The 26,241-nt window shown below is 40.3% G+C and overlaps 1 protein-coding gene across 2 annotated transcripts in view; it reads right to left on the bottom strand.

Moving 5' to 3' along the window:
* The window catches only part of OTUD4 (OTU deubiquitinase 4), a 41,263-nt gene extending 15,991 nt beyond the window's left edge, over positions 1–25,272 (bottom strand). The window contains exons 1-13 of one of the 2 annotated variants that reach the window (XM_082838266.1): positions 25,041–25,272; positions 20,696–20,806; positions 17,458–17,508; positions 11,828–11,874; positions 11,053–11,125; positions 9,823–9,904; positions 8,036–8,168; positions 5,466–5,523; positions 5,098–5,215; positions 4,934–4,998; positions 2,367–2,461; positions 1,203–1,303; positions 919–1,105 (exon numbers count right to left, since the gene is read on the bottom strand). In XM_082838266.1, the coding sequence (XP_082694392.1) occupies positions 919–1,105; positions 1,203–1,303; positions 2,367–2,461; positions 4,934–4,998; positions 5,098–5,215; positions 5,466–5,523; positions 8,036–8,168; positions 9,823–9,904; positions 11,053–11,125; positions 11,828–11,874; positions 17,458–17,508; positions 20,696–20,806; positions 25,041–25,199 (1,280 nt within the window). In that variant the 5' untranslated portion in view covers positions 25,200–25,272. The remainder of the gene's footprint in view (positions 1–918; positions 1,106–1,202; positions 1,304–2,366; positions 2,462–4,933; positions 4,999–5,097; positions 5,216–5,465; positions 5,524–8,035; positions 8,169–9,822; positions 9,905–11,052; positions 11,126–11,827; positions 11,875–17,457; positions 17,509–20,695; positions 20,807–25,040) is intronic. The other variant, XM_082838267.1, reaches the window with a different exon arrangement.
* Positions 25,273–26,241: the final 969 nt, after the last annotated feature.

Below are 26,241 nucleotides of genomic sequence, written 5' to 3'. Positions count from 1 at the left end.
GGTGGGCCCTAAACCCACTATAACTGGTTCCTTACTAGAAGAGACACAGACACCCAGGGAGAACACCAGTGATGATGCAGGCAGAGACTGGAGGAACGCGAAGGAATGTTAAGTACGTTCCCAAGAAAGGCGAATGTCCAAATGCCAAAAATAAAGAAACTAAAGACCAGACCTTAGCAAGCACATGAGAAGATGCTAGAGCTGTTCAGATGATCGGGGAGATCAAGCTTGGATGGGGAAGGTGAGGCACAAGCACCCCCAGGAGACGTGGCCAAGTTCACAGGAAGAGGACAGCCTCCACTTAGGACACACCTTCTCAAATAAAGCTCCCCCAAAGAATATAAACTACTCTGTAACTACTACTCCAAGGAAGGGCAGATTAGGGAAAAATTTAAATCCACGGCACAGGAAACTATGACCCTGAAGTTCATCTGCCTCTGCATATTCAGTCAGAATGCTGGTAGTTCATGGCCACAGCAACCTGTTCAGTATTAGACACATTACAACAAACAATCCAAACTTGTCGGAACAGAGTAAGCGGACCATTTTGGTCGATTTAAGTTCCTATGTAAAGGGGAATATCTTCACCCTGCAAGGAATTGGGGCTGCAGTTTGGAATTCAGTACTTAACACATTACAAGCTACCGGAAAACTCTGAGGTGCCAGGTTACGATCTAAGTCATCTGAAAAAAGTTATTCAAAAACAAAGGTATCTGACCCTACCAAATTACTTTGATTTGTTTAAAGAGAGTTATAAAGAACTGAAATCCTCACGTTATTCTATCAACAATACTTTTAATATCACGCTGTAGACAAGTATACGAACAAAAATTGCAACTTTTTAAAAGCATGTGACGCAGAAAGTAAAAGAGATGCTTCTCACTTAGTTTCTAGCTCTCCTGCCTTTGGGACGGTTACCTTGTGGCCTGTGTGGGTGTCCTGCTCAGACTTCTGTGCTCACTGGAGGGCTTCTGAGACTGCGGCGCTGCAGAGTGGCCGGGGGGCGCGCGCTGCCTCAGCCCCGGAGGGTGCTGCAGGCGAGGTGGCAGTGTGGGCGGGGCTTTTCCTGGCTTCGCTGGGGCCTTGGGCCCTCTGTAGTCCGCATCTGTGGCAAGAGCCAAACTGCCTCGTAATCTTCCCATTATAGACACCCCCAAGCACCGTCCCCTCCCCAAAGGAAGGGTAACCTGGCGTGCTCCTACCACAATGGAAATTCTGTCCGGAAGGAGGTTTTTTCATCTTCTTCCCTGCCACCGTGTTCCAGCTTTCTGAGGAAGGCGGTCTGAGGTTCTTCGGGGAGAGTCTTTAAAAGGAGGCAAAAGACTTGCAGTAATTTATCGTGCTCCCCCAAGACTATCCACTTAAGTACCCTGCATAAATATTTTACTTTCTGTTTACCTAAGAATTCCCAGGTTTAGTTCTTATATTGAAAACACATTAAAGTACAAAGCATTCAGCAACCCAGATGTAACTCTAATCAAATAAGACGACATAAATCAAAAGCACATTTTCTAACCTACAAGGACAGAAGACTAAAAGGCCGTAATCATAACCTAAGCAAAAGATTAGATAAAGAAGGAAAGACTATTACTCTGTGAGATGTGATGAAAGTACTGTAGCTAAGGATGCGGAAGCGAGGAGTCTTTACTGTGTTAGAGACACACAGAGGCATCTATGTGTCTATGAGAAATGGTGTGACGTTTGGGATTTGCTTTCAAATATTCTAATTCCACTCGCATCTTTTTTAAGGGGGTTAGGGAGAAGAGATCAGAAAAGACTGCCAAACCTGCTGTTAGTTGTTAAAATAGGGTGATAATTACATTGGGGTTCACTGGACTATCCTCCTCACATATGTGTATGTTTGACATTTTCCACAGTGAAGTTTAGGTGTGATTTACTGCCTTTTCCTCTAATAAAGGCAGCAGCAACTGAAACAAAAGTTGCTCTAAGTAATACTGTATAATAGCAAGTATTTCACTCCTCCATCAGATAACCATTTACTGAAGACTGCACACAAGGCAGCAATGAATGAAATTAGAAATGAATGTGGTCCCTGTCCTCCAAAGTCCCCACTTCACAGCTACAATACGGTTGATTTTCCAAATTGCCTTAGTGAAGAATGGCACATTTTAAACAGTAAGCAACAAAACAAATATTTATTTAAAATACCTTAACACGGATAACACTAAATTTGAACTCCAACTATTTTTTCTACAAGATCTACACAAATATATTTCTCTACACACAGGCAATACATTTAAATGAATTTGCAAATACACAGGGACATTTAGAAATGCTCACGATTATACAATAGGCTAAGTGGAAGAGACGGTGAATGAACACCTTAGCTGAAGAGCAGTACATACTTCTTTCCAAGTTCTTCGACCAAAACTGGCCCGTTCTCAGAGTGAACCCCTTGAAAGTCTGCATTAGAAAATTTTCCATTGTGATCCAACCTAACCTGTTGAACGATTCCGCAAAGAAAAATCAGTCACCTGATTCTTTCGCATCAACCATCAGTTTTTAAACTGTTACTTCAATTTCAACTAAAGAGAAAATGAACATATATAGTTAAAAACAAAACGAAGTTCAAAAGGTACACAATAATATTGTCTCTGACCTCCCAGACCTAGGTACCTCCATCCAAAATACTTTTCTTTGTTTACTCTTCCAAGTTTTTTCTAAACTGTCTTGGTTCTGAAGGCAGGGCTGTGGCAGCACCACACACACCAGGATTCCAGGCCCCGCTTTTCTACTTACCAGCAATATGACCTTGGGCAAGTGACTTATCTCATGCTTCAGTGTCCTCATATGTAAGATGAGGCTAATTATAGTACCTACATCATAGGACCCATGGAGGTGGAATGAGGTACACATGATATATATAAAGGACACCAGCCTGCACACAGCAACCACTCAACAAAGGAGAACAACTATTATTAAAAACTCTATTGTCTTCTCACTTTTCCAACATTTACAATATTGTCACATGTAAATGTGACCTTTTTCTCCCTAAAAACAGATCCATCATCTCTTCTCTGACATACAGTTGGTTATTACACAACAGCGTATCTTAATAGGACGATAAGCCTTTAGGTCTCCTCCTGCAGTCAAACGGCACACACAGCACAGGGCGCCGCTAAGCACTGCACTGGGAGCCTGATGGACACAGCCCTGCGTGAAGCCACCTCCGCCTTTTTTTATCAGTACCGTTGGCCCTCGGCATCCGCGGGGGACTGGTTCCAGAACCCCTGGACGCTCGACTCCCTTATGTAAAATGGCACAGTATAGTCAGCCCTCCACACCCATACGCAGAGGAACGGCCAACTGTGGATCAAAGTCCTCAGGCCGAGGTTTCGTCCTTCAGTCACAGCAGGACACTGCTTTCCTCTCTTCCAGAGTTTAAGAATAAAAAATATTTTTCTGAAGTTAGTTTTTATTAGAAGTTTAAACTACATTTACAAGCTTGCTTGAGTAAATAAAAGTCACCTTGAGTCACAGCAGTTTCCGTAATAAAATTTCAATTAAATTTAATCCAAGTGAAGTAGTCAAGGGGTAGAAATAGAAAAAAAGTATTCTAAAAAGGAAAAAATTAAAACAAGTACCTGCTTTACCATCTACCTTATCAACAGCATCTGCTTTACAAAAGCAACTGAAATCTCAAAGCAAATATGCTTGATTTAAAATAACAAGTAACATAATTTTAGCGATGCAGCATAAAACAAGCAATCTTCTCTTCTCTACTGAGTGGGGTTAGGGAGGGAGGGAGTGCCCTAAGCCCTGGCTTTACTCTTCTCTTTTGTTCTGTTCCAAGTTCCCCAAATCTCTATAGTAAAAGATTCCCCAATTCTGTTCTGTGATTAGGGCACATTTCTGACAACCGTGTAAGGAAGAACCTAAATGAATCATATCTTCTTCCTCTCCTTTAAAAATACCCCCAAATCAGAACACTATTAAAAGTTCTTAAGGTAAAGTCTGTCACTGACCTCCAGAAATAATCCTGGTCCCCCAGACACTTTTCACAAACCACTTTATCACCAAGGAAACAAGTGTTTCCTCCACAAGTCAAGAAGAAATGTTTGTCGATGGCTATTTTAAAATAGTTTTAAAAAGGCAACACTTTTTGATGAAGACCATTTTTGATGAAAATTATCTTCCAAATAACAATTATTTTGTGTGTGTGTGTGTTGTTTTTGTTTTAGAAAGAGTAATACTTTTTCATAAAGGTTTCTCCAGTCTTGGCATTATTAACACTTGGGACCAGATGATTTTTTTGCTGGGGTGCCGTCCTGTGCGCTCTAGGACGTCTGGTACCATGCCTGGCCCCCACCCACTAGATATCAGTCGCACCTTCCCTGCTGTAACAATGTCTGCAGACATTGCTAAATGGGAGGTAGGGGTGCAAAATCACTCCACGTAAGAAACACTGATCTAACACAACTTTCCCCCTTAACAATCAACAGTTTTAAGCCCAAAGCAGCAGCTTATTCAAAGTAAATGGCAAAAACTTCTCTTACTGTTCACTTTCTTATCTCAATCCAACAAAAAACTGTGTATTATCAGAATCTTCCAGGATGCCTTCCATATACCAAATTGACCTATAATGTCAAGTTTGAATCAATTTCAATAAATTATTTGTCAACTGTAATGAAATTATCTAAAAATCTAAGGCGTTACTGTTACTTCTTTGAGGCAAGTAATATCAAAGACTAAATTGTTTTAAAGATCATGTGATGGGACGCCATGGTTTTAGATATATTTGACTTTGGTAATGTATTCAAAAGCTAAATATTTATAACTATTAAAATGTACACACAATATATTCTGAAATCTCAAATTAACAACACATCCAAACTTGAGCTGTTTTCTTGATTCCTATTACAACAAATAAGATTTCAAGTCAAATCTTTACTTCCTCTAAGTAATCACTTACTTGGCATTTGTCTCCAACTTCATACTGTAAGCCAGCAGCAATGGAATAATCATGTTTTTGTTGAGCTGCAAAGAATATCAGCATTATATCAAGTTGACATAATCATTTTCAAGGGCCTCAAAGCAAATTTATGGAAAATGCAGATTTTTTTTTTTTTAACTCACCTTGTTTAGACTTCAGCCAAATTTCATATTCCACATTTCTATAGACTGCTGGACTGAGTGACTTAAGAACCTTTCTAGACAAAGGAAGGCTAGGAGAGTTCCCATTGCTTTTCGGGTGCTAAATAAACAAAGTCAGGAAGTCCAATCAACACAGAAATGCTTTCAAAACATGTTTGAGATATGTATAAGAGTAAAGTCAAATGAAGAAGAACACTTTAAAAATTTAAGAGGCCATCAAAGAATGTCTTACTAGTAGATGATCCTGACTCTATTGAGAATGTACCAGAAAAGAGAAAAAAAATTAAGACTATAAATTCATATACTTTCTTATACTGAAGAGGCAGTTAAAAACCATTAAATAAAAATACCTGATCACTTGACAAAGATTTAAATCCATTCACATCATTAACAGTGGTAGTTTTACTCCTACAAAGGAAGAAATACAGCCATCATTAGGAGCACAAAAATGTTTGCATGCAATTAACTTGTTCTAATGGCATATAAAATCCCAGTTATATTCCAAAAACTCAACCCTATATATATTCCAAGGAGCTCAAACAAGTTTTAGTATAACTGTGCATATATACATATACATATATATGTACACGTGTTTACGTGTGTATGTATATAGGTCAAAGATTTTTATCAGTAATTCTTACTGACTCGATCATCAAGAAGAGAGAAACAGAAATAAACTATGAAATTTGGGTTGGTAGAATAATTGAGTTCATAAAAACATTTAATGTAAAAATTTCCTTTCAAAATATAGATGAGGCTCCATTAAACAAAATATTCCGCTACAACAAGATATACAATCAGGTAAGAGTAGACACCAACTAAATAAGTAATCAGTATGTTAAATGCTGCTAAGTGCTTTGGGGGAAAAAAAGGTAGGAAAAAATTAGTTTTGAAACCTAGGATCAAATAATAAAAAATGGGATGAAGGAAGATGCCTTTTTCAATAAAGAATTAAATGTGATGAGACAGCAAACCATAGGCTATTTAGTATTGCAAGCAGAAGGGAGAGCAAGTGCAAAGACCCAGGGGTAGGCAAGAGGCTGGACAAGTTGATGGCAAGTTGAGTGGGTGATGAGGTGAGAGGCTACCTGTACTCTTCTGTCGTATAATTCCTCCTCCTTAATAAATCAATCTCTAGTCTTTGGGACAATCTCCAAATCTATACCCTTAAATGCAGCAATATTTAAGAGACTCCAAGTATTTAGAGTCTGGACTAAACAAGCACCCTAATTTCTAACACTTCAGGACTGATCAATATGAATGTGAAGAGATCCAGGCACAGGAGCACAGTGCCTGGATATTACACACTATGCCTATCTGTCTTGCCATGATTATGTAGCATTCTTCCCTAAATGAAGCTTGGTCCTCCCTAAGCCAGACAGGACACAAGTAAAAGGAAATCCTAATAATGCAAGAAAAAATTAATTAGAAAGGCTTCCATGTTCCAAGGGCTTCAATAATATAGTATAAAGAGGAAAACTGATCATTACAATGAGCACACCATCCCTGGTACACTTCTCCAGCTTACTAGCCTCTACTCCACACTTCACCTACTTCACCTGCCAGCTGCCATCCCAGACCCAGCTGTTGCTAAAACTGCAGCAGCAACCAAAGGGCATCTGCTGGAAGTCCCCACACACCAAGTAAAGTTAATAAGCTACAACAAGCTAGTTATTCATTCTCCCTCAAAATTCCCCTATGCTCAATGACATGCCTTAATCATACTAGGCACCTGGAGAAAACGAGGCAGCAGAATTTCCATCTGTGCAAAGTTAATTAGTCTATTCTAGGATTAAATTTACAATGGCAGACCCAGATTTTAATCTGACTCATTTCTTTCTTATGTAAAAATGGTAGTCAACCGAATTTTCAATCAGGATCTACAGTTTAATTCAAGAAATGCTGGGAATTACAAATAGAGATATATTTAAGTGTTTAATAAAGAATTAGATATCCTGAGGCTTAATTTTATTTTTCTCTAGTTTCACAGTATGTGACACCATGAAGGGTACTTTCATACTCTGATACAAAAGGAATGATATACTTTTAGCTTCACCAAGAATGAAATACGTCGGTTCTTATAAAATACAGAGTAAGCTTCTTAACATCACTGATAAAAACTAATATACGTTGGATGCTATACCTAGGGACTAGGCTGTGCATTCTACATGTTATCTCATTTAATTCTTATAAATACTCCACTTTAAAGAAATACTAATATACCCTCATTTTATACCTATAGAATTGAGGCTTCTTAGTGAATTTAGGTAACTTGCCCCAAGTTCAGTTAGTTGGCAGGAAGCCAGGAATGAAACCAGGTTAGGATGTCCACAGCCCAAGCTCTTAACCACTACCCTATATGTCTTAAGTGGAAAAGAAAAATAAGCTGCAGACGCTAAGTTAAAAGGTGTTTATTCGCAACATAAACAAAGGCATTATCCAGAGCTGTTCACATACTTATACCCCAACTTGGGATTTTTATTATATAAAAAGAAAAGGAGGCGGCATTATCTAAGAAAGAAAACAATAAAAGGAAGTCAAGGAAATCAAAATGGCCGTTTTCATCACTGGCTATGTAAGCAATTGACAGGTTAACCTTAAAATTTTAGAATATACACACATATAGGCAGGACCAAATCTATTTCAGAGATATGTGCATCACGATCACACAGAAATAGATACTTGGCAAAAACAAACAAAGAAACAAACAAAATCAACTTTCAAAAGAAACGGTCCTATAATAGAAATGAGATAAAATTAGTGGCAGGAAAAAAGAGATTTACTGCATAAGTTTCTGTATTGCTGTATTTCAGGAATACCATAATACCTCAATATGTGAGGCTACTCCATGCAGAAGCATTTACTGAACTGCTTCTTTGTATGGCACTACAAAGATATTTTAGGACTGAAATTCACTTACTTGCAACTGTCATCCTCTGAATCTGATATTTCACTGTTGTTTTCATCAGCTACTTCAGAGGTGTCTAGTCCCATCAAGATTTTACTAACATCAGTTTTAAATACCTTCTCATACAACAATTCATAAAGCAGAGCTGCAATTAACAAAAGAGAGATGTTACACAATATTAACTCACTTTACGTTTTAACATAACATTGAGATTGCCCGGGCTTCCAAATCCTAACTAAATACCTGTAACATCTTATGAGCAATAACAAACTTTAATCAGAAAGTTACCTAGATAGAGAGGAACTAGATCTCTGTCTTTGTAGTTAATTAGTTCAAAAATCATTATATAATATACTGACATTTTTAAAACTAACAGTAACACAAAAAGGTACCACAACTTTGAACCAAGTATGATAGAATTGAACATGCACAGTGAGCAATGACTACATCCCACACTGTGCTAAGCCTTTACATACCTCCTTCATATTTAATGCCAGCACAGTGAAATGTTCTTATTCTAACTGTACACATGAAGAAACTGAGAACTAGAGATGTCACACAACCTGCCCAACCTGAAGAGGCTTGGATGGAAAACGTAAGGAACATTAAGATTGCTAGAAAGAAGATAACTTTTCATAATGGACTAAAGAGAAACCATTGTAAAATTTATTCTCAGCAGCCACTGAAGCATATTTAGACAACTTCTTTGCTTTAAAAAAGAAGGGAAAAAAAAACAAATTCCAGAAAACACAGAAATATATATTACCAAACATTCAAAACCTACACATGGGAGTTCAGGATTCTCACTTTGAACCTTACCCTAACAAGTCCACGAAGAATTCATCGACAATGGTGCCCACCCCCCTAAACGAGTCCCCAAGAGACCCCCTTTCTCACAGACCACCTTGCATCCATCCCAATATCATCCGAACCACAGGTTCTGAGAAGTACAGGAAAGGTAGGCACCATGAGCTGTCCTTCCCAAAGCTGAAATGTCCAGATTTTGACTAGCTGGGACAGGTGGAGGACCCAGCCCAGGATACAGACAGCTAGACTCCCATATCTCAAATAGATCAATTTAAAATTTTACATTACACATGTCTTTACTGGTCACCCCCAGCTAAAGAACAGAGGAAAAACGCCCATCACATGCCCAGCACCACGGCTTTGTATGAGTCATGTGCACTTTGTCATAATAGATGATAAAGGAGATAAAGTAAGAAGGCAGGAAGGAGCTACCACAGCAGTAATGCTCAACTGGGGAAGGAAGGGGTATTTTATCCTCCCAGGAAATACTTGGCAAAATCCGGAGACATTTTTGGTTGTCACATGGGAGAGAGAGCGCTACTGGCATCTACAGAGTAGATACTACTAAACATCCTACAATGCACAAAACAACCCCCAAAACAAAGAACTATCCAGCCCAAGATATTACGAGTGCCAAGGTCAAGAAACCCAGGTCTAGAGCCAAATACGATCAAATACTTGATTTCCTCTGTCATTTAGATTTTCAAGCTATACACTAACAGCTTTAAAAACACATACAAATCATTATTACTGAAATTAATTATTGCAAGAAAAAATAACTTTGTATTTACAAGCCAAACTCTAATCTATATTAGTGCCTTTTTTTCCCTACTGAAATAAGTTTTTATTATAGTATTAACATTTTTGGTAACCTAAGGATCTCAGAAATGTATTTTTACAACAAAACAGTGCATTTGCCCTGACTTGTTTGCACTAAGACTATAATGCTTAGGAAGAAAATTTCCTATATTAGCACAAGTGTGATTACTTACACTGACACACAGCAGAGCTCTCTTTATACTTTATGGGATAGACAATATCATAATGATTGCCATTTGAAAAACACAGTAATACCTGAAAGGGAAAAATAAAATACACTTTTCAGCCCTTCGTATATGACATTTACATAGCAACTTACATCTCTAATATCTCTGAATTACTAGTAAATAAATTTCCTAGTAGGAAGTGAATATTTTAGAAGTAACCTAAAGCTCCAACGTGGTCAACTATGGTACATCCATATGCTGAAATGTTACACAGCCAATGAATCAAAAGTTCCTAATGACTTGGGGAAATGCTTATGGGATCACAAAAATCACACACAATATATGAAAACAACGTTGATTTCAACTACCTGAAGATGAGGGTTGAAAGACTGTAAGAAAATATTCTAAAACCTTACTTTAAATAATGCTTACCTCTAAGAAGCAGAATCAAAGGTAAATTTTTTCTGCTTTACAGTTTTACGTACCTTCTAAATAGTCAATCACTCATGTGTATTGTACATGTATAAGTAAGTCTTATGTGTATTACCTTATGTGTATTAGCATAAGTCAATCACTTACGCTAAGAAAAATACACACTGATTTTGCTTAGATTACGTCATATTCCAAAAATTATACTGGAAAGGCCAGATCCAGAGCCAAGCACCTTGGAAACCTGTAAGTCCTTATAAAGTCTATTTCACTCAGTTCCCTGCCCCCTTACCACCATTTGCATGGTGATAAGACACTTCAACTTGGCCTGGATGATACCAAAACACATTTCTCTAATAATGAATCATGTTTTTGTCCCCTTTCTAGGCTTCACATCACTTTTCAGTTGTTTCTGCTTTGTGACTAAGTAATAGCACCTTAGCCAGTAAATTATCTTTACAATGGGAAATACATCACAATTACCAAAGTATTTGTGGATGCAATCGCAGAACCCATTTTCACAAGTTGTTTTTCTATTTAATGTTTATATTGATGTAAAACAGTAATAGTCTAATTAATCACATACACTAATATCTCAATTTTTTTTCTCTAGTAAAATGTTATGATAGAGTTCAACATAGTGATTTGTGGGAAAAAACAAATACAAAATAATGTAACTCATGGATGATTAATAGGAACTTAAAAAAACTCAAAAAGTCACTTAAAAATTATAGCTTAGGCAGTCAAGATGGCAACTGAGTGGTTCTTTTACTTAAATCCTTTAGAAACACTTAGAAAAATTCTTACCTTTTCAGGAAAATTATTTTCAGTTACTTGTGAAGGAGAAACATTTGGTTCCCGGTAAATTATAAAATCTTTCCTGAAAATAACATGTAGAAATTACTTCTGATGAAATATATTTCATGAATTGAGATTTAATCACTCATTCATTCATTCACTCAAGAGCCCAGTATACACCAAGCAATATTCTAGGCACTGGAAACAGAGCAGTGAACAAAAGATAGTAATGGAATAACTAAGCTGTAACATACTTATATAAAAGTATCCTCGTAAAAAAATTACATTTTAAATGTAATTTGCATACATGTAACTTCAGATATAATTCTAAAAGTAGACCTCAAAACCAGAGGAATTGTGAAGATGATATTTATAAGGACATTTCAAAAAGAAAAAACAGAGCATTCACCTGCTCCGCTAATGGGCAAAAGTTGTAAAATTGACAATATAGCGTTTTGCCTTTGTTCTAGTGGCCATTCAATGCTACCAGCCTTCAGAGTAGGACATCATTTCTCTAGAAGGCTGATGGTAAGTGATATAGTTTATAGGCCTGGAAAAATTTTTATATTCCGTTCCAAAAATATTTGGAAAATTAAAATCTCTATACATTGATACCTAAATGTCAAAATCTAACTGATGCAATTAAAAAAGCAGAACATTAGAAAAGATGCTTTTACAACCAAGGCATAAAACTGCTTTGCTATTTTAACAACTTGACTACAATGGAACATGTTAATTTCCCACTGACTTTATTTTTGTTTACCTACATTATTACAGTGCTCACCTGTACATAAGAGAAAGGGCACTTATTTCCACTTGTCCAACCCATTCCTGTATTGAAAAAAAAAGTTGGCACATAAATGTCTCCTACTTTTTACAATACCTTAATACATATCTTTATATGACATATCTAATTAGCTAGAAAAGCTCATTAATATTGTATTATGAATACTATAAAAACATTTCTATAAAACAGGCTATAACATATACTAAAAAGCAGCTCAAGTTTGTGTCGCAAAAATCCTTAGTAACAGAGCTAGAATAAGAGTTCCTATTGATGTGGCAAGATGACGGAGTAGTATCTCTAAGTTGAGAACTTGTTAAGGCAAAGACTCTGCCCTCCAACCTAGCACCCAGAACAGAGCCTAGCACATGATACGTGCCCAGAAAACGGGATGTGAACTCAAAGCAGAACTCAAGAATCAGGAAGGATGAAAAAGGGCAGGTCCTTTCTCTTCAGGATGATTGAAGGTACAAAGAAAGCAGTGCCCCAGCAATCACTTTAACATGTGGTAGAAGTTCTAGTACTAAAGGAGTCTCTTTTAAGTCTTTAAGCTTTTCAGAAGGAAAGGGCCAGTACAGATCAAAAATTTAAATATCCATATACTCTTTGACCCAGCAATTCAACTTGTATAAATCTATCCTAGGGAGTTCCCTGGCAGTCCAGTGGTTAAGACACTGTGCTTCCACTGCAGGGGGCACAGGTTCGATCCCTGGCCAGGGAACTAAGATCCTGCATGCTGTACAGCGCAGCCAAAAAGAAAAAAAAAAAAAAAAATCTATCCTAAAGAAGTATTTCATATGTCCACAAAAGTGTATATAAACAAGGATGTCCACTATAGCTATTTGTAATAGTTTTAAAAATTTTTTTAAAGATAGCCCCAAGATTCCACTAATAGATAAGCAATAATTAAATAATTTTACGGTTCATCCAAACTATGTATGGAAACATCATGCAATCATCAAAAAGAATGATGAACTGACTTGGAAAGATCACTCAGACTATTATGTGTAAAAAGTAAGTTGGTGAAATAATCCTATTGTGCAAAACAAAAAATACATAGATTCATAGAAAGAGGTCTGGAAGGATAACAGCGGAGACAGGAAGTTCAAGATGAGGGAAATGTAAAGATTTTCACTCTTCATTCTGTATTAAATCTTCCACCATGAGAATGTATTCCTAAACTACTTGTGAAATTAGTGAAGACTTAATACCAAGAGTTACTAAAACTAATGAGCTATGGTAAATGAATGCTGCTACTTTCTCCTTCAAAGAAAACAAATTTGAGATACGGAAAGATTTTAAGAGGATGGTTTGATCTCTCAGAAAAGGATCATCTTTCCCCACAAAGACTCTGCACTTTAATAGTTCGCAAAAGTTGGCTCTGTTTTTCGAAATGCAATGGGTGCCATATATTGAAATAGACTCTTAAAATAGGCCTCTGCCTAACAATCCCAGCTTCTCATCGACTGCTACAAAAGATATCCTCTGGTATAGAGGAAACCCTTCCCTGAAACCAGCCTGCTTAGATCACAAACACAAGCTATATTCACTTTATGCAGAATCCACATATCCACTTTAGGAAATGGAAAACGATTCTACTAGTGTCAACACAATACCACCTCTCAAATAATGTATCATTTTATAAATATTTAATCTTCAGAATAAATTCTGTTGTAGTCTGGTTAAGTACACACATCTATCATATGTGATATATGAATTATCTTCTTGTCTATTGTACCTTCTTGTCTTCTCTAACCAGGGTCAATTTTTAATTATTAAAAAAAAAAATCTATGTTCTATCAGTATCTTCTACCTTAAGGCCATAATTTTATTTACTCAGCACTCTGTATGATGTTTAATCTACTTCCTCATTGTGGGTAAGAGCACATCGTGTCTACAAAATCTACTTTAATTCAAGAACTACACTGTATCAAAAGAAACTAATTTAAATGTTCTTAAATAGTCATCAAAGCAAACTTTTGTTCCTCAAAAGACACTATTAAGAACACTAAAAGACAAGATACAAACTGGAAGAAAACACTGAAGAATATATATCCAGTACAGAATTTATACTCAATATAAAGTACTCTTATAATTCAATAAAACCAACGTAATAAAAAAAAAGACAAAATCTATGATTAGACATTTCACCAACAAAGACATATGGATGGCAAATAAACACATGAAAAGATTCTCAAGATTACTAGAGAAATGCAAGTTAAGATCACAATGAGATACTACTATACAACCACCAACACAGCTACAATTTAAAAGGCTGAGCGTACTGAGTGTTGAGGAAGATGTAGAGCAATTGGAATTCTCATATATTGCTAATGAGAAAGCAAAATGGCATAGCCACTTTGGAAAACAGATTGGCAATTTCTCATTAAGTTAAACATAAATTTACCATATGATCCAGCATTTCCACTCCCAGTAGTATCAATCCAAGAGAAAAGAAAACATGCCCACAGAAAGACTTGCAAGCAAATATTCTTAGCAGCTTTAATCATAACAGCCACAAACTGGAAAGAACTCAAATATCCATCAACTGGTAAACTGCTAAACAAACTGCAGTACATCCATACAGAGAATGACCACTCAGCAATAAAAAGGAACTACCGGGGCTTCCCTGGTGGCGCAGTGGTTGAGAGTCCACCTGCCGATGCAGGGGACACAGGTTCGGGCCCCGGTCCAGGAAGATCCCACATGCCGCGGAGCGGCTGGGCCCGTGAGCCATGGCCACTGAGCCTGCGCGTCCGGAGCCTCTGGTCCGCAACGGGAGAGGCCGCAACAGTGAGAGGCCGGCGTAACCGCAAAAAAGAAAAAAAAAAGGAACTACCGATACACACAACACGGATGAATCTCAAAATGTTTCCATTATGCTAAGTGAAAGAAGCCAGCCATATAAGACTATAAACTATATCATTCCATTTTTTTTCGTCTAGAAAAGGCAAAACTTACTACATCAGTGGATATGGGGATGGGGGGATTAAGTGCAGAAGGAGGGCATGAGAAGCTTTGTGGAGTGATGGAAACGTCCTATACGATGTCTGTGGGCAGTCACACAACTGTATGCATCTGTCAAATTTCATCAAATTATAAGCTTAAAAATTTACCGTATGTCAATTTCACCTACGTAAAGCGGACAAAAATATATTCTTGCAAAAAGTCTGAGGCATTTTTCAAAATGTTCCACTGGTATTTTTAAATAAAAGGAGAAAGATGCTTTCTCTGAGAATTGGATGAAGCAATGGAGTTTATCCATCAACTATATTTCTCTTTTCATTTCATACATTCCATATATCAGGGAGAAAGAGAAACAAAGGAAGACATAAATATTTATTGCTAATAATGAAGAACAAACGACTGTCCCGTTTGGTACCCGAAACACCTGGAGGAGGTTTGACCGGATTGGGGAGGGGTGCCCTAAGGGTAACAAATCTGGCTGGCCAGCACCCTGGGAAGGAAACACCTGTCCCACGTGCAAAATCACAGCAAGCTGCCCTCCCCGCTCCTGCAGACCCCCCCATCAGTCTCAGTTCAGTTCACACTGCCTCACTTCCTCCCTCTGTCCCCTTCTCTCCACTCCCACTATGTCTCTGCTATCCTTTCTCGGACCCTCATAGCCCAAGAGCCTGAACTGCTGCACAAAGATGACTATAAAATGACACCGTGGGGTTTTTTTTTCTGATTAAAAATTAATAAACGGTCTTTGTTGTTTCCTTCCTATTCTACAAAGGAAACAAAAATCACCAGTAGTACTACTACCTAGAGAGAACTGTTAACATTCTGGTGTTTAATCTTTCCTACCTGTTACATATAATGCAATACGGCTTTAACATGCACTCAACACACACAAACTGATCAATCAGGCACCCCAAATTGACAGGTAACCACGGGAAGTCCAAAAGCAACAAAATATATAATTCTTGCCTTCAAAGAGGCTTATAAACTAAGAGAAAAAAACCCACAAACTTCAGGAAAATGAATTTGTGTCCATTTTTGTGGGCAAAACTCAGTTTCAAAATCACGGAAATAAAAATGTAGTCTTGAGCGGATTTAGAGAAAAGATCTTCAGAGGGTATTTGTCACCAAAACTGGAGTAATACGGTACTTATTTTCCTTTTTTTACACTTACTATAGTGTGCCCACTTCTCTATGTATTAAACAATTTTTCAAAACCACTGGAACTAGTCTTCCTGCCTCTGGTCTCATCCACCTCCAAACTACCTTTACACAAGATTCTTTCATCCATCCATCCATCCAGTTAACAAAAACACCAGGCACTATTCTCACTTCAAAGCAGTGAACAAAACATAACTCACTTCCTGCCTCAAAAAACTTGAAAAACTTCCCAATGCCAGATTCCCAGGCCCCAGGCGCAGAGACTTTGATTTGGGTCTGGAACAGAGGCCAGGGATCTGCATTTTTCCTGATGCAATGGCCTGTAGGCGATGCTTTGAGAAATGCTGGCCTCAACTATCAGCTCCAAGCTAACGAGGCTGGCAGTGATGCTCTCCTGTGAGCTCACCGCAGCCTGCCCTCGGACATTTCTCACCACCTCCCACCTTCGTGTGCTCCGTGCTCCACACAAACCCAACTGCTTTCTTTATCTGTCTTGCGCACAATTTTCACTACCTGGAAATGCCCTTCACCCTAGGCATTTCTTATCCAGAAGCTCTTCAGAGTTCAAGTGCCCTCTTACTCTCAAACTCCTGCTTTGCCTACCCAGCCAGGAATAAAAGTGAATGCCTACAGCATCATACCTATACTTCTTACGACACATGTACCTTCTCACTGGTATGAGATGTTCCCTACTATAGGGAAACTCCTGAGAACAGCATCCAAATCCCAGTCACCTCTGCCTCCCGGGGTGCCTGGCCATTCTTGGCCCACAACAAGCACTCAAATTAGAGTTAGGGAAGTGAAGGGAGACACCAAACATTGATCAAACACCCTGTTCCTATGTTATTATTCCCTTTCCTCCCTCTCTGACTCCTTCTCTTAGCTTTTTCCTTTGGTAATGTCATTTTAAACTTAACAGCGATTACCTTGGGGGATGAGGGAACATTCTACATGGTATGCCATTAACAGTTGGATTTTTACACAGAGAACATTAGTTTTGACAGCAGAAGAAAAAAAAAGAAAAATTCTTTTAACTTCAAAATGACTGAGGAAGTGCTGGTAATGGGACCTGGTGGGAAAGTGCTGTCCTTTTACTCCCAACAGTCTCTTCCTACTTCTCACACTGACCATTTTATGGGGAATGGAACCTCCATAAAAGAAACTGTCTTCTCAGTTGCCTAGGGAAGCAATTAAATATTGCCCTGTCCACCAAGCCCCATACACATACCAACACTGCACCCTGGAAATCATCAGCACTGTTATTTTAGGTCTTTTATGCCATTATGACAGATAAAGAGAGCACGACTGTCCTTATTGAGGCAACAGTGCACAGTACACAGCTCCAACTGTCTTCCAATTAAATGCTGCATAAAACGTGCACCTAAGATAGTAAAAGTTTATAAGGAAACCCCTCCATACACTGTAATATTAATCTCTCGTAATGAATTTTGAATACATTATTTAACATCTAAAAAACAGAAATACGTCAGAAGATTACTGCATACCTGTGGATTTTCCAAACGCTTCAAATATTCTTCAAATGACCCTTCTATAAACTGCAAAAAGAGAAAAAAGTCTATTACAAATACATCGAAGCAAAAGTTAATCTCTTCACTGTGAATTACTGAATTTTTACACAAACCTTGGATACATCAGTAATACTAAAATATATATATTATATATACTCACATGCACAGATAAAATCGAATTATGAAAATACGCACATCATTAAGAAAACATCATAAACATACAAAAGAACTTAAAGAAGGAAACACTGCCCGGAAACATTTCCTGGACAGGATCTGGATGGGCACAGGGACAGCATCATGAGGAAGTGGTGGAGAGCAAGCACTGTGTTGGGAAGACAGGAGCCACCTGGCCAGCAGGAGCAGGGCCACTCGGTGGGGTGAGTGCAGTGAGAGAGGAACTCAACTGCACACCTATTCACAGAGGGCCTGGGGCCCAGGCAGGACTATCAGACTTAGGGAGAAGACAGTTCAAGGTCCCAGCAGGTGACACTGTGAACAGAGAAATTACATGATAAAAGCAGCACTTAAAGACAAACCTGGTAATGGCCAATGCTTAGAAGATAATTAAAGACAGATGCACTAGCTAAGAAATATTAGTTTACTAATAGATATGAATATTCATTCTTAGGTCAGTTATACTAAAAACAAGGACGAGAACTAATAATGCTAAAGATCTTTTGAAGAATCAACAAGATTTTTCTAATATGGCCTGCTTCATTGTTACTTTAACATATAAAAAAATTGAGTTTATTCAAGCTATATAATAATGTTTTTTGCTTTTCTCACAGCAATTCCACTAATTTAACTGAAAGATCTAAAAAGACATTTATCTGAAACACCAAATTCAATTTTATTTAAATTAATCTCAGTTAATTTAACAAAGTGATACACTTAAAACCATTAAAATACACTCCCCGGTCTATAAAAATCTTTTAAATGCCCATGGATTTTTTTTTTTTAATAGTATCCCACTGTGTGAATGGACCACATTTTATTTTTCCATTCCTCAGCCCCCACCATCTTTTTTTATTTATGTGTGTGTGTGTGTGTATATATATATATATATATATATATATATATATATATATTTTTTTTTTTTTGGCTGTGTTGTGTCTTCATTTCTGTGCGAGTGGGGGCCACTCTTCATCGCTGTGCACGGGCCTCTCACTATCGCAGCCTCTCTTGTTGCAGAGCACAGGCTCCAGACGTGCAGGCTCAGTAGTTGTGGCTCACGGGCCCAGTTGCTCCACTGCATGTGGGATCTTCCCAGACCAGGGCTCGAACCCATGTCCCCTGCATTGGCAGGCAGATTCTCAACCACTGCACCACTAGGGAAGCCCCCCATGGATTTTTTTTAAGACGGAGATTAGTTCCTTTATAGATTATATACTGTCAAATTTCCAAAAAGTATCCTAAGGTTCAACACAGACTTGTAATAAAATAGCCACATATTTCAAATATCCCACCAATCAGAGGCTACTGTTCTGTATTAGTTGATTATCTATAGACTTAAAAAAAATAAAACAACCCCACAGAACCATTTAAAGTTGCAAAAGACCTAAGCCGTGTTCTGACACAAGCCTGCATACAATCTGAGATTCTCCTTTCTAATCAGAAAGTATTCATCTAGGCCCCAACTAACCATGGTCAGTAAAAAGGCACACCCTTCTTCCCATGAGAGTCTTTTCCAATTCTGGCCAATAGAAACTGTTAGAAGTATTCATTGTAAGGAAAGCAAAACTTTCCCCTTTGGAACTTTCAACCTTGGATGGTAGAGCTAAATAAATATATGCAAAGCACTTAAAACAACGCCTCCTGGCAGACAGTAAATGCTCAACCAATGTTAGCAATTTCCACTGTTGTCAACAGCAGCCAATAACAGTAATAACTAATTCACCTGTAATTTCTTCAAATACTCAAGGACCACTCCACTCCCCTGTCCTCCTCTCTGCTATAATACTCTCTTATCTAGCCTCCACACTACCAGCTTTTTATTAATAAAACAAGTTTTCAAACCTCCTGATCAAGCAGGTACCTCTCCTTCCTGGAAAATATTACTGTCCATCTTATAACCTGGCACCCAGAAAAATGTCACCAGTAATAAAATTTTGCTTGAAAATAGGAACTCCAACCCAAGAACACATCTAAACACTATTTACCTATTAAGTCTTGAAATTGAGTTATATGCAAAGTGTCAATGTTCTTCTGGCAGTCAACGGGGGGAAAATACCACTGAAAGTTGTCAGATGATAATTCTAGTCATAAAACCAATAACCAGTAAATCCTATAAGGCTTTCAATGTAAAATGAAAATAGGTCACTGTGGCATTATTTCACAGCCTACTACACACTACTGAGAAAATTACAGTAAGTTGATATTCTGTTAACTACTAATTAACTATACTACATTCTATTAACTACTAATCATTATTTACATAATTACAATGCTTTGATAGGTAGTTCACAATGATGAACCCTGAAAATTAAAAATTTATAAATGTCTCCTGATAAAATCAAAGGCTCAACTCTAGCTATGCTCAGCATATTTCTCATACCCTAAGTGTGCAATTTTTACAATTCACATGGGGTCACCAATCACAGAAAACTGTTAACCACAAGACCTTACTCCCTGATCACATCAGACAAAGCTCACTCCTAATACACAAGGGTCCTGCCTAAGTCATCCTTCCAGTCTCCACAGCTCAGTGACCCATCTGTCACAGAAGCTTTCTAAATGTCTGAATAAATGAATACCACAAAATGGCCTTAAAAAAAAAAAATCACAGCTGTAACTGGATTTGAATTCTAAAAAGCAGTTTTTTAAAAAATTTTTATTTATTTTTGGCTGCACTGGGTCTTTGTTGCTGCATGCGGGCTTTCTCTAGTTGTAGTGAGCGGGGGCTACTCTTCGTTGCGGTTTGCGGGCTTCTCATTGCGGTGGCTTTTCTTGTTGTGGAGCACGGGCTCTAGGCACACGGGCTTCAGTAGTTGTGGTGCATGGGCTTAGTTGCTCCACGGCATGTGGGATCTTCCCGGACCAGGGCTCGAACCCGTGTCCCCTGCCTTGGCAGACGGATTCTTAACTACTGTGTCACCAGGGAAGCCCAGCAGTTCTTTTTTATAAGGGCTATTTTCAAAACCTGTATTAAGATCCAACCCGTGAAATTCCCACTAGACCATTCTAAAGGCTAAAATGTAAATATAAGTCAACACACCATTACATGTTTAAAATTACAAATTACCGCTTCAAATTTCTCTCGGTTCTCTCGAAGATAATGAATACAGGCCATTCTGACTTCAACATGGCGAGACTGAGAGTGCAGCACCTGCAAAGGAAAGAGCAGCACACTGTCAAGCACTTTGTTAGAAGATTCAAGCTACGACCTAGTGCCTTCTTTCACACCCAACATAACCTCACAACCAGCAGACATCCGCCTCCCTTTCCCTTACTATCATTTCTAGCTCTTTATTTGTTCCCACCTCTTCCACTAACCAGAGAGATGACACGACACATACCAACAGCAGTACTTAAGCCAGATGTCACTCTATAAAGAGCTTATTACCATTTCTCCTTTAAGTCACTGAAATTACTCCTTTGGGGAAATCTTTGCAAACTTAAGGCACTTTCCTCTCCTGGCCAGCCCTCTACTGTAACTTTGCTCTTCACAAAGCAAGGCTAACAGAATTCCTGCAATGCAGGGCTTAGCCTCATCCTATGCTTGTTGCAAAAGAGAACAAACAGGAAACTTCAACAAAAATCGTCTTTGAGGCTTTATGCCCATAAGAGATAAATTTCTTTTTCCCGGTGATTTTGAACTATTTGCCTTATGTATAAATTTAAGTCCACCGTGGTTTCAGAAAAATTAAGGCACTCATTCTTAAATCCTTTAGCTGTCAGGCTTACATGATTCTTGAAGGAACATCCAGGGAGCAACACACAGGATGCAAACGTGCCCCTGTGTGCTGTCATCCCAACAGCCTGGCAACTTGCTCTTTTGCCCAAAATCTTAAAGCACCACCTGAAATAAGTCATACTACAAAGATGATCCAAATCCTCCCACTTTGTAGCCTCTGTTTTCTTCTGTTAAACAACTAGTTCAACAAAAGAATAACTTACTGGCATTTTGTCTCTTACTAAAAGTCTAAAGCTTTGGTTTGAAACCCTCTGGCTTAACTACCATGCTAAAAAGAGATTTTTTTTTTTTTTCTACAACTAGGTGTCTCAAACGAAGGTATTCCTGGTACTCTACAAGGTCAAGGTAGGAGAAAAAAAGCTGACATATAAAATAATCACATCTCAAACTACTCTCAAGGCTCCTTGAGAATTTCTATTATTATAAAGTAACTTTAAGAGTTATAGTTCCAATTGAGTGATTCTCCCTTATGTTCAGGGTGAGCAGAGAATTCAGGAAAAGGGAAGCTCCAGCTGCACATTCTACAGGTCACTGTGGGCAACAGCCAGGGCTCATTTATACCCACAGAAGCAAAGGCACAACTGTTTAGACAGCTAGCAGGTCCCTGCACACTGAGACACACTGAAGATGCACTAGCTGAGGTGAGCAATGAATTTGTCGTCAGCATACTAGCTGGTTTTTCAGCTTAACAGAGTATGCCGATATTGTTGTCTTGGGTACTACAAAAAAGCATCCTTACATATTCTAAGCTTCCAGCACTGGAAGGACTACCCAAATAGTAGTAGATTTGAGTAGTAGAAAAAATAACCACCACACAATATTTTTGCCAATTCAACAAATGACAATTTAGCAACACTTCCTTCACAGAAGCTATGCTAGACACTATTATGAATCAACATATTAGTCTGAGTAAACCACAGTGTCATCCGATCAGGCTTTCCTGCCATTAGTAAAGTGGAGCTAGTCCTAAAGCCATTTACCTAGCAACAGGTGGCAGACATAAGTGAATAAAGCTTATTTTCCACCAAAAACAATGACAGGCATATCTCTTGTTTTTTCTCCTCTTTTAACAAAGATTTTATTAGCACATGAAATCTGAACCTGTTACTCAGAAGCAAAACTCTCAGCAACGTCTGATCAAGTGCGGGGTGCCGGGGCTTTACAAAGCCAAGCACTGTTAAGAGAAGCAAGGTTAAATGACAACTGTTTAAAAAGCGTAATATTGTGCAAGTTCAAGGACACTCAGGAAGAATTCAAATGGTATGACAAATATCTTTGCAAATCATTGTATAAATGAAAATAAGCTAGAAATAGGAGGCTTTCCAATCTTTACTTAGGGCAGACGGTGATAAACACTGAGAAAGGCCGAGACGCACTGCTTCTCCAAGTCCTCTAAGAGCGCCCTATTTTTAGCTCTAGGGCCACAGAGCTGATTCAGGTCAGGCCTCCTGTAGGCCCACGTCCAGAACTGTAAAAAGGGAAGAGCCTATCTAAATCAGGTAATTTGGAGGGAAAGACTCCTGCTAATTCAAGTCTCTCCCTCTCCATTCCCCCCCGCCAAAGGCCGCCATTTAGATTACTTACTGTGACTCCTTGTTAGAAATTATAATTATTTTGATATTATTGGAGAAATCGTTGGCAAAAAAGTAAATCCTCTGTACACATTTTTAAAGGGCAGCCTGAGGCTGCTGTCTGTCACTGTCCTCCGCCTCCCCCTGCAATGCACACACTGCCTTTGGCCATGAAGGCTATTACCTTTGGTCCTTGTCTACTGAAGAACTGAGCTGCCCCCAAGAGTCACAGTATTAAGCTTTCTAAAAGCTCAGTATACTAAAAGTCAGAATCACCTAATTGGAAGGGATAGTCCCTTATGCCTAACTTAAATCCCGTCACAGTAAGATACAATAAAAATGTGTTAGCTGATGTTAGCAATGAGTTCTTAGTGTAACCAGCTAGCTCTTGTTCCTTTCTACTTAAAAATAGAGATTCTGTATAATCAAGTTTGCCAATTATCTACAGCATGTAGTACTGAAACCAGACACACCTTTCTGCTTCAGCATAAACTAGGATGTAGATAATCCAACTCCAAATAAGCACCATACTTCCCTTATTTCTATTTGTTTCCCCCTCCTTCCTTACCAAATTCTTGCTAGAGCTAACAATATGTATCAATAGGGACTGAATTCACTTCCACCTCTTCCTTCTGCTTCTGGAGGTGCTAAGGAGTCCAGGGAGGCTGAGGCAGAGGAAGCAGGACAGATGGAGATCCAGGAAACTCACGAATGGGACAGACTGTTTACCTTCTGATAGTAAAGACTGGGATGTGTTTGTGTGAACATATCCCAAAGCAACATTAGCACATCCTAAAATTCTAAAAATAAGAGACATCTATTGAACTAAAAAAGAGCTCGATTTGGGAAGCTTTGAGAAGAATGTTTGAATGACAATGCCTGCAACAAAATGCAAAGGTTTGGAGCTTTGCTAAATCCATTTCTTGTTTAAAAAAAAAAAATGATGTTATGCTACTAATGCGAAAACGAGGGCCTTTGGAAAATAAATGGCTGGCCTTTGGATATTGAAAAAAATAAGAATAGACTGGCCTATAGATGTTAAGTAAAACATTTACTCACAAATAGAAATTGTGAAAGCTACTTAGCATTCAAAAAAGGTGAGAGAAAGAGAAACAGAAAAACTCCAAAGGCGGGGAGGAGACGGGAGGGGTGGACCTTAGGCCAAAGGAAAGCAAACTGTGAACGGTAGGAAATACACACCAGGGCAGTAATGTGAAACTTTTGTCCAACTATTTCAACAGCTATTTTTCAATACAGGATGGGTTTTGCTGACTGCATACCTACCAACTACAGTATTATATAACAGGGAATAAGCTCTCTTACGAAAAAAAAGAAAAAAAATCAGAAACATCTTCCCAAGAACTGTGGTAGGAAGTGATTTTGACCATTAAGGGGGAAAAATTCGGCCAAGGGCCTAAAGAACTCCAGATATACCCTTCCTTCCTACTACCAACTCCAAAACAGACTTTATTTTTAAGTCAATTATTTTTAGTACACCTACACTGCCTTGCAGAGCATTAAAAAAAAGAGTGGAATCTGCTCAAAGACAATTCTTTGCAAACATTCTACCTTTTCCAAAATCTGGCTTTCCCAAACTGTACATTTTCCCCCTTCTGATTCAAGCTGACATCGGCGGGCTTGGCTACCCTCCGTTCCAAAGTCCAGCAACAGGAAAAAAAATCATGTTCCGCGAGTTAAGTCTGGTGCACCACCTCCTCTAGGAAACATTCGGTTTACTGGTGGGAACTCTGTGCTTATAAAACCAAGAGGAGGGGAAAAGAACATTTGGCCCTGTCGCCAGCCATCAAGCAAGGGTACAAGGCTCTCCGCAGGCCTCACGGGCTGGCCTCAACTCATTACCTCTTCGCCAGGAGGAACGACACCCAGATAATTTACAGGTCTTTAAGTTTCGATTTAGAGCTTCCAGACACGGAGCAGCGTCCGGTTCCGGCGCGACAATGGGCCGCTGTGAGGACGCCGGGGCCACGCGCAGCCCGGGAGGTAGGCGGCCCGGCTCGCCCGCCGCTTCCCACCCGGCCCCGCCGCCTCCCCGCGCCCGGCCCCCGCCCCATTACCTGCTCCGCCACGGCCCGGAACAGGCACGACCCGTCCTTGGCGACCAGTTTCCGATACAAGCCCAGTTTCCGCAGATAGGCGTCCATGGGCGTCGCGTCCTCCCGGGGCGCCGCACCGCCCTGGTCGCCGCCGTCTGGGGCGCCGACGGCCGCCTCCATGTTGCCGGTCGCGCTGCAGGCCCGGCGCGGCGCGGGCTAGCCCCACATGGCCGCGCCGCCGGCTCCTCGACGCCCCGGCCTGGGGCGGGCGGCGGCTCGGGCTCGGGCTGGGCACGCGGCGGCGGCTGCAGGCGGCGGCCCGAGGCAGCGGTCCGCGCGCATAGGGGAGCCCTGCCTAATGCATGGCCAGGCGCACGCGGCCACCTCCCGAGGGCCCACGCGCCCAGGGGCAACGGGGGAGAAATTCACGAAAACCCGAGAGCTAGGAGTCACTTCCCGGCGGCCTCGCCGCCCGGCTCAGCAACTGCGCCCGGGGGTCGCCGCCCGCACAAGTTTCCTTGTCCCGACCCGGCTGAGGCGAGGAAAGCCCTGCACCCGAGCGCGCGCGGAGCCGGCTCAGGTGAAGCGAGGCCTGCGGCCCCAACACCGGGAGCCGAGGAAGCCGAAAGAGAAAGACGCGGCCTTTCGTCTCCCCACCTCACAGGAGGGCGCCGGAGGGGCGGGGAGCGGGCGGGGGCGCCCAGCGGAGGGCAGCACGCTCGCAGCCCAGATTTTGTTTTCGCTTTCGGCCAGACAGCGGAGAGGACGGCGGGAGGTGTAGTTTGGCCAGCGGCAGGAAGTCGGCTTGCGGCGGGCGGGGACGCGCGGCCGGCCTACCCGGGGGAGGCGCCCGGGAGGCACGGGGACTACAAGTCCCTACAGCGCGGGCGCCGCCGCAGCCTCCCGGAGCCGGCTTCGAGCTTTCCGGGCACAGCGTCCGCGAGCAGGCCGAGGGTCTCAGCTAGCCGACGTGCAGCAACCTGCGCGCGCCGCCCCGCCCGGCCGTCCGCCCACTGCGCCGCGGGGCCGCGGGAAGTGCGCGTGCCTTGCGTGCGTGGAGTCGCCAGGGACACTGAGGCTGCTGGGTCGGCCCTTTGTGTATTTCCAAACAGAGGGCGCACCTGTCTGCTCCCCTCCCCGGCCTCTTCTCCTGGCGTTTCCATGGAGGTGGCTTTAACGGCTTAAACAGAAAATAGAGCTAATTGGCGAAGGCTCCTGGAAC

Source organism: Leucopleurus acutus (genome assembly GCF_964270905.1).
Source record: "Leucopleurus acutus genome assembly, chromosome: 4".
NCBI lineage: Eukaryota > Metazoa > Chordata > Mammalia > Artiodactyla > Delphinidae > Leucopleurus > Leucopleurus acutus.
This window is presented reverse-complemented; position numbering and strand designations above follow the sequence as displayed.